This window comes from Ranitomeya variabilis, chromosome 6, assembly GCF_051348905.1.
Source record: "Ranitomeya variabilis isolate aRanVar5 chromosome 6, aRanVar5.hap1, whole genome shotgun sequence".
NCBI classification, from domain to species: domain Eukaryota; kingdom Metazoa; phylum Chordata; class Amphibia; order Anura; family Dendrobatidae; genus Ranitomeya; species Ranitomeya variabilis.
In genome coordinates this window covers 91,690,679-91,699,868 of record NC_135237.1, presented here as the reverse complement: position 1 = coordinate 91,699,868, position 9,190 = coordinate 91,690,679, and the positions used below count along the sequence as shown (strand labels likewise).

The 9,190-nt window shown below is 43.9% G+C and overlaps 1 protein-coding gene across 1 annotated transcript; it reads left to right on the top strand.

Moving 5' to 3' along the window:
- Window positions 1–2,839: 2,839 nt before the first annotated feature.
- CYCS (cytochrome c, somatic) lies at window positions 2,840–5,509 on the top strand. The gene is made up of 3 exons (XM_077268790.1): window positions 2,840–2,979; window positions 3,338–3,515; window positions 5,112–5,509. Exons 2-3 carry the CDS (start codon window positions 3,347–3,349, stop codon window positions 5,258–5,260), a joined length of 318 nt encoding a protein of 105 aa, XP_077124905.1. The 5' UTR covers window positions 2,840–2,979; window positions 3,338–3,346; the 3' UTR covers window positions 5,261–5,509.
- Window positions 5,510–9,190: the final 3,681 nt, after the last annotated feature.

Below are 9,190 nucleotides of genomic sequence, written 5' to 3'. Positions count from 1 at the left end.
GAGACAGCGGTAAGACAATCACTGGTGTTTTCTAAAAAGGTCGGCGTGATAACAGGAGCAGAAGTGTATAATTGGGTGTCGTCAGCATAGAGATGGTACTGGAAACCAAATCTACTGATTGTTTGTCCAATAAGGCGAGTATACAAAGAGAAGAGGAGGGGGCCTAGGACTGATCCTTGAGGAACCCCAACAGTAAGGGGAAGGTGAGAGGAGGAGGAACCAGCAAAAGATACAGTGAAGGATCAGTCAGAGAGATAGGAGGAGAACCGGGAGAGAACGGTGTCCTTGAGGCCGATGGAGCGGACCATAGTGAGGAGGAGCTGATGATCCACAGTATCGAATGCTGCGGAGAGATCCAAGAGAATTAGCATGGAGTAGTGACCATTAGATTTAGCTGTTAGTAAGTCATTAGAGACTTTAGTGAGGGCAGTTTCAGTAGAGTGAAAAGAGCGGAAGCCAGATTGAAGAGGGTCGAGAAGAGAGTTATCTGAGAGATAGCGAATAAGACGGGGGTGGACCAGGCGTTCGAGGAGTTTGGAGATGAAGGGAAGATTAGAGACAGGTCTATAATTAGCGGCACACTTTTGGTCGAGGGAGGGTTTTTCAAGTAATGGATGTATGATGGCATGCTTAAGTGAGGAGGGAAAAAAACCCGGAAGTGAGAGAAAGGTTGAATATTTTTGTTAGGTGAGAGGTGACAGCCGGGGAAAGGGACTGGAGGAGATGTGACGGAATGGAGTCACTGGTGCAAGTGGTCGGGCGAGAAGATGCAAGGAGCCTGATTGCTTCTTCTTCTGTAACTGGTTCAAAGTCAGAGAGTGAACTAGATACAGTGGGGGAGGGAGGACAGTGCATGGTATGAAGGGATTGGGAGATAATTTCCTGTAGGATGTGGTCAATTTTTTCTTTGAAGTAATTGGCCAGATCGTCAGCGCGGAGATCCGTGGTTGGGGCCTGCACTCTTGGGTTGAGTAGGGACTGGAAAGTGTCAAAGAGACGTTTAGGGTTATTTGACAGTGAGGTGATCAGGGTGTTGAAATAGGTTTGTTTGGAGAGGTGAAGGGCAGAGTTGTATGTTTTTAGCATGAACTTATAATGGATGAAATCTTCGGGTAGATTAGATTTTCTCCACAGACGTTCGGCGTACCTGGAGCACCGCTGCAGGAAACATGTTTGCAGCGTGTGCCACGGTTGTCGCCGTCTGTGCTGAGTTGTTCTATATATAGGAGGAGCAGCTTCATCCAGGGCACTTTGCAGGGTTTCATTATAATGCTTCAGAGCAGAATCAGGACATGAGATGGAGGAGATTGGGGACAATGAGGAAGGAAGGAAAGTCCCGCCTCTGGGACGATTTCACGGTATGAGGGGGCACATTTTATAAACTTTTATTTCAGCGTGTGCAGGCATCATAATTAAAAGAGCCACCTTGTCAGAATGCAGCATTAGTGATGCACAAGGTGGCTCTTTTAGTTACAAACGCCTGAGGGGGGTGACAACCTAATGTTATCAAATTCGGTGTTGTACCTATGGGTTTAAAATACTCACTATACCCCTGGATAAAATCCTGGAGGGGTGTGGTTTCCAAAATAGGGTGATTTGTGGGCACATCAGGGGATCTCCAAACGCGACATGGCGTCTGCTCTCGATTCCAGCCAATTTGGGGTTCAAAAAGTCAAATAGCGCTCCTTTCCTTCCGAGCCCTGCCGTGCGCGCAAACAGTAGATTTCCCCCACATACGGGGTATCGGCGTGCTCAGGAGAAATTGCCCAACACATTTTGGGGTCCATTTTGTCCTGTTACTCTTGTGAAAATAAAAAAAGTTTGGGGCAACAGTAAATTCTTTGTGAAAAAAGTTAAATGTTCATTTTTTTCCTTCCACATTGCTTCAGTTCTCGTGGAGCAATTGAAGGGTTAAAAAACTAGAATGGTGTCACTTTTGGTATTTTCTGTCATATAAACCTCTCAAAGTCACTTCAAATGTGAGGTGGTCCATAAAAAAATGGTTATGTCAATTTTGTTGGCAAAAGGATAAATCGTTGGTCAACTTTTAACCCTTGTAACGTCCTAACAGAAAAAAAATTATGTTTAAAAAAATTGTGCTGACGTAAAGTAGACATGTGGGAAATGTAATTTATTAACTATTTTGTGTGACATCTGTGTGATTTAAGGGCAGAAAAATTAAGTTTGAAACTTGCAACATTTATGACAAATATACGCAAGTCAAAGCGAAGAAATTTTACCACTGTCATGAAGTACAATACGTCACGAAAAAAAATATCATAATCACCAGGATCCGTTGAAGCGTTCCAGAGTTATTACCTCATAAAGTGACAGTGGTCCGAATTGAAAAAATTGGCGCAGTCAGGAAGGTCAAATTTGGCTCTGTCACTAAGGGGTTAATGGATCCAATCTCATTATATGAGACAAGCAAACCAAGATTTACTGATCCCACATTGTGTGCACACTGCTTTTTTTCTGCTGGTGTGTGTTTGCCATAAGTGCATAGATACTTGAGTATTTCTATAGAGATCTATGAGTAAATCAGTAGGATGCCTTTGCGCACATGCGCAGTGCAGTGCACACCTCCTCAGGACAGGACATCCTCATCCCGTCACCACTTCCTCAGAAAGCGCACGTGATCCTCCCCCCCCCCCTGCCCTTGCTGACGTCACTAGATGCCGGCTTCGCTTTCGCAACTCCACACAAGTGGGCTGGGCTCTGTGACTCTCCTTCAGACACGTCCTGCTCAACCTACCCTGCTAGTCACACGCTGTCCACTTTTCAGCCAAATCCTTCACTTTGATTGGATTGGAATAGTACGTTATGGGCGGAGCTGTAGCGAACGTCATGCGTAACACGTAAGCTGCGTTGCGCGGACACCGGTACATAGGGCTGGTGCGGCGTGTCCTTGGGTGTAGAGCGCTCGGTGTGAGACTGTGAGTTGTGGTGCGGAGCTGCTGTGGAGGACCCTGCTGTACGGTAAGGGGGGCCGCTGCTGGCACGGCGCCGCCTTCTCCTCAGTGCCCTGCTCGGTTATTAGTTGCTGTGACCTTGGGCTTTGCCGGTGAAGGATCTGCCGCTTTCCGTTCTTGTATCCTGGGGGTGTGATGTGCGGAGCTTCCCGGCCGGGTGTGCTGGGGCAGATGGCAGCAGGTAGTAATGTGCCCCCGTGTGATTTCTGGGGCAGTGATTATTACTCCTTGCCCCCCCTCCTCTCTTCTGTGGACCCCCGGGAAGGTCATACAGGTCACCTTATTGTGGGGCTGCTGCCTCTCATGGCTGGCCTCTGGGGTCTCTTCTGTCCTCACCTTGTTTTGTTTTTTGCTCTTTCTTTTAGATTCTAACAATGGGAGACATTGAAAAGGGAAAGAAAGTCTTTGTCCTGAAATGTTCTCAGTGCCACACGTGTGAGAAGGGCGGCAAGCACAAGACTGGACCCAACCTGTACGGCCTGTTTGGTCGGAAGACTGGTCAAGCCGAGGGCTTCAGTTACACTGACGCCAACAAGAATAAGGGTAAGTGGTTATAAGCAGCCGCTCCCTCAGGTCCTATAGTTATATAGAATTCTGTACCGGACCATGGCTTCTTACTGTGTGTTACTGTTCAGGTGTGACAGCCTGATAAAGCTTGTTGACATGCCGCAGCCCTTAGGACAACAAGTTTTAAGACTTGAACACTTCTGGCCCCATCACAGCCATGCCAAGTAAAGTCGTGGCTGTAGCTGGCCGTTACACCATGTGACTTGGCCGAACAGTGTAAAATAAATTTACAAAAAGACGTGGGAACCCCCCCCACATTATCTGTATAACCAGCTAAGGCAAAGCAGACAGCTGGGGCCTGCTATCAGGTTGGGAAGGGCCATGGATATTGGCATATTCCCAGCCTAAGACCAGCCCTCAGCTGCCCCAGAAATGGTGAATCCATGTGATGCACCAATTCTAACACTTGGCTCTTCCCAATTTTTGTCCTGATGTGTTGGGATTGTGGGGTTTATGTCTGAAGACATGAAGCCCGGGGGTAGTAATGGAGAGGTGTCTATCACACCCCCATTACTAACCCCGTAGGCACAATTGATAGACTAGTCCTTTATTTGACTAGTCCACAGTGGTCATTCAAAGTCTATATGGAGCCCCCAGTCTTCATCCAGTGTATGGGGTGCCGTTCAGAGAACAAGGCTCCATACACTGCAGCAGCCACTGACAGATCTCGCGCTGTTACACAAGACCCGGCCACTGTGAACTGAGGTGATGTCAGTAAGGGTACCTCGGTTAACAGGCAGCGGTTGTCCCGAGGGCAGTTCGAGAGCTGAAAAGATCGGTGACGTCATAAGGATGAGCGGCGTGCACCTTGCCCCAAGACTCGCTCTAGTCCCTGCCGGTGTAATATTTGTGGCGTAGCGAACGCTGCTGCTCGTATTGCCTCCACCCACCTCGTCAAAGATTGGCAAAAAATATGCGACTTCTCAAAGCTTTGAATCTGGCGCTATGTCTTCAATCTAGAAATGTCTCCCTGTAAGATCTAACTGGTGTTCTTGATCATGTACCTAAAAGGGGTTGTCTTGGCTGTAGGTGTTCATGATGACTTCTCTAGAAACAAACTGCCTCTCAAAAAAAAAAAAAAAAAAAAATCGTGGTGACAGATCAGAAGACTAGATCAGTTGGGGTGTGGATTCTTTGGGGATGTGGACCACTGCTGATCAAGCATCTGATGTCGTCATCCATTACACCACAAATGTATGCTGCTCTTTGCTGGAGTAATTTTTTATTTGTTTGCTAATACACCCAGCTTTTGTAAAGTGTGGTAAATACACTTAGAGGTGCACACATCTTAGGGAAGGCATCACTAGGGTGTCGCTGTATTCCTCAAGACTGGTGTGCAGAATAACAGTTCAAAGACTAAAACCCTGGGGTTAATTTTGTTTAAATAGGAAATGGCTGTTTTCTGCTAAAAAAATACATGCAATGCCTATCCAAAGGGTGTGTGGTAGTACAGCCCAGCACTCCCTTCAATCCATGGACCGGTGTGGTGCTGTGTTTTTGAAGCCATGTCATCTAATCGCTGATGGCCCCTTTAATTCTCTGAACGTGTAATAATGACGCTGTTCTCCGCAGGCATTGTCTGGAATGAGGATACTCTCCTGGAATATCTGGAAAACCCCAAAAAGTACATCCCTGGCACAAAGATGATCTTTGCTGGAATCAAGAAGAAGGGAGAGAGACAAGACTTGATAGCCTATCTGAAGAGTACAACCTGCAGTTAATTGCTGCATCTGCTGCCTTATTTATTTCAGGGAGGGGTTGCTTGTGATGAGATGCTTTAAATTTTATATATTTTTTTTATTTGTACTGTCCATACATTTTAGACTGCATCTCATCAGTCAGCAAATGTAAAGTTCATGGGAAATTCTTGAAATGAATTTGGCTCTCTAGTAGTATTTATGAATCAAATACTCTGCTACTCCAAAGCACTAAAATTGACTCCACTAATAAATCTGCTCCTTTAACCCTTATTTGCTGTAAAATCGCATTATTTATTCTTTATCGAAAGACAAACTGAAATTGACAAATCTAAATGAAGGACTTTGTGAGAATGAGCTACACTACTAAGGTCCCCTTCACATGCCAGTGTCTCCAGGATGTGTAGTGACAGTTCTCACACGTACTGGAGGCACTTGCACACTTAGACCCATTCAAATCTATGGGTCTGCGCACATGTCTGTGAGCAAAACACATTGATATGTCTGTTTTTTGCTGGCAGTATGGTCTGCAGTACTTCATGCTCACGGATGACATCTGTCTGTGTACCAGGGGAAAAGCAGTGCAATTATCACTGTTCCTGAGGACTAAATCCCAGCTCTCATGATTGTCGCCTGTGATCAGCGCAACCAAGTGACGCTGCTGAGAGTTGGAGTCCGCTCCTGCCGTCTGTGTATTGCACATATTAAACTTAAAAAAAAAAAAAAAAAAAACTAGATAATTGCATGGAGTCCCCTTAAATTTTCCTAACCAGCTTGGGGCTGGTGTTTAATATTCTGGAAAGGGCCCAATAGCCATAATGGTTCCCACCTCTTAACAGTTCACAGCTGTTAGCTTAGGCCTTATTAGTGAAAAGGGGACCGGAAAAAAGACATGCGGTTCCTTCCTAATTTTACTAACCAGCAAAGGCTAAACAGACAGCTTCATGCTGATATTAATAGGCTGTAAAGGGGCCATGGATTTTGATGCCCTCCCAGACTAACAACATCAGCTCTCCGCTGCCCCAGAAATGGCACATCCATTAGATATAACCAATAGCATGCCTCTGAAAATATATATAAAGTAGATCCCTTCCAAAACAAACAAATATTATATACCGTACCTTCAGTGTCACTGAAGGAGCAACATGATCAGATATAATATAAAAAAACAATTTTTATTTACATTTATAAGAGATGATACAAAATATGGCTACAGGAGTAGTACACTCACGGTCAACATGGAACATGATTGCAGAAACCAAAAAACAAACCTGTACATCCTATAAGGTTGTATAATCTTTATTTTTTTTAGATAGCGGTAACATATTCCGCAGCGCATTACAGGTTGCACACCTCATCATTGCTGTCCCCGATGGGGCTCACAATCTAGATTCCCTATCAGTATGTCTTTGGAGTGTGGGAGGAAACCCACGCAAACACGGAGAGAACATACAAACTCCTTGCAGATGTTGTCCAAGGTGGGATTAGAACCCAGGACCCCAGCGCTGCAGTGCTATCCACTGAGCCACCGTGAATGCAAAGTGAACATCCAGTATAGATATGAACTGTTGGTATAAAATTAAACCTAGGTAACAAAAATTATTTGTGCAGGTGAATTATAATCAGTACGTCGATCTAGATGTCCACAGAACTATTACGGCACCATCGGTGCTATTGTGAATTGAAAATATAATGGCTAATTTGCCATACATAACACAAGTGGATCGTAGTAAATATATGGACTAATACCTGGATCCATTACCTGTGACCATAATAGAAAGGATGTCGGTCTAGTTCACTGCACCTCTACGTGCTTTTCATTGCCTCTGCAGTTGTATGGAGTGAAACCGTGCCCACTGGTCAGGAGTATGTATAAGGCATACATACCCTCCAAACCCGGCTCAGAAATTGGTGAAACCCTGCAGCGCACACTGCATGTGCTGGGGGGATTCATAGGTCTGCAGTCGCACAGAATGACTGCGCACATCAACTTGGACCGGACAATCACTTTAAAGTTGAGTTCACACAAACCTATGCAAAATCGTTTGTCTTATAGCCAGAAAAAGAGACAACTTTTCACCTGCTGGTTCTGTTAATTACAGCTATATGTACTCTTGTACATTGACATGGTAATAAACAATAGACAAATACCAGTTCCTATCTTTATAATTGTAATGTCCATGAAACAAGTGGTAGCCTATGGAATGTGTGGTCCTGGGTATGGGGAATCTGGTGGCGGCTGGGTCCTTATGTGGGGCTGCATGAGTGCTGCTGGTGTAGGGAGCTGCATGTCATTGATGGTATCATGGATTCACAGACGTATTGCTCTATACTGGAAGAGCAGATGCTCCATCACTCAGTGGCCTTGGTAGACGCGCACTTTTCCTACATGACTATGATCCAAAACACACATCTGTTGTGTTTATGAAGAACAGGATTAAATTGATTCAATGGACAAGTGTCTGCTGCACTGGACCCAATCTATCACCTGTGGGAAATTCTGAAGAGACAGGTTGAGGCTCACTTTCCATCCAGGCTCTAAAAAAAATTAAAAAATAGATGTTTCAATATGTCGCTAAGTTGTTCATTCCATGCCTAGAAGAGCTGGTGCGGTCCTTACAGATCATGGAGATCAGTCTTGTCAAATGTTGGAAATTGAACTTGTATTCCGTGAGATATTGATTAAAATCTTACTTTCCAAAGCTCACCTATCACGTATATGTATGTTGTCCAATCCGGTTCCTGAGCAGTTCACTGTACACTTACAGTGCTGTGCAAATTAATTGGGACAAAGCAAAAAACACATTTTTCAATATTTAATAATAAAATGCTATAATGCACTGTTAAATACTAATTCTGAAAATTACCATTTTCCACTGGCTAGCTGACCCAGATGTATTTATTATATAGTAAAACTGGTTTGAATCACTGACTGGTAACCAACTTACAATTTTACTAGTGTTGAGTGAATATACTCGTTACTTGAGATTTCCCGAGCACGCTCGGGTGTCCTCCGAGTATTTTTTAGTGCTCGGAGATTTAGTTTTCTTCTCCGCAGCTGGATGATTCATCTGTTAGCCAGCATAAGTACATGTGGGGGTTGCCTGGTTGCTAGGGAATCCCCACATGTAATCAAGCTGGCTAACAGATGAATCATCCAGCTGCGGTGAAGAAAAACTAAATCTCCGAGCACTAAAAAATACTCGGATGACACCCGAGCATGCTCGAGAAATCTCGAGTAACGAGTGTATTCACTCATCACTAGATTTTACTTAAAAAATGCTTTGTCCCAATTAATTTGCACAGCACTGTATAAGGCTTGTGAGGTATCAAGCAGCTTTCTTTGAAGTGATGAAGAAGGTTTTTCAATCAATCCACTAGAGTGAATTAAAAGCAAAAGTTCTTTATTGTTATTTCATATATTGTCTTAATAGTAGCTTTGGCATAAAAAAAAAATACTGATGCGTTTCGAGTCTGGCTGACTCTTAACCATAAATATATATTGCTTTATCTACAATTAACAGTCAGACTCAAAACGGGTCAGAATATATTTTTTTGTGCCCATATTACTATTTTAATGAAATCACAGAGCATTTTTTCTTTTAATTCTCCTTGCTGGGTTGAAAAATCTTTCTCATCGCTTTGTACTCCTTTCTGCTGAGCACTGTGATTGTAACACCAACGTCGTCATCAGAACATATCAATAAGGATCAACAATTTGTGAATGTTGTCTTAGTTGGCCATGGTTGCAAACCCTCAAATTCATCCATTTCTTACATTCCCACCGACTTTACCTCTGTAAAATGAGAGCCTTCCTTTACCATGCAGAAGTATAACCTGTTGTACTGACATCTAGTGGCCAATGTCACAACTGCTATATTTTAAAATTAAGTCCTCGTTTGGTAATTATGACAAAACAAAAACAGACATTCTGACGAGTGTTCTTATCTGCCT

Bases quoted from the DNA above. Each gene is read 5' to 3' on its own strand.
- CYCS (XM_077268790.1), top strand. From the start codon at position 3,347: ATGGGAGACATTGAAAAGGGAAAGAAAGTCTTTGTCCTGAAATGTTCT. The intron at 3,516-5,111 runs GTAAGTGGTTAT...TGTTCTCCGCAG, and splicing joins TGACGCCAACAAGAATAAGG to GCATTGTCTGGAATGAGGAT.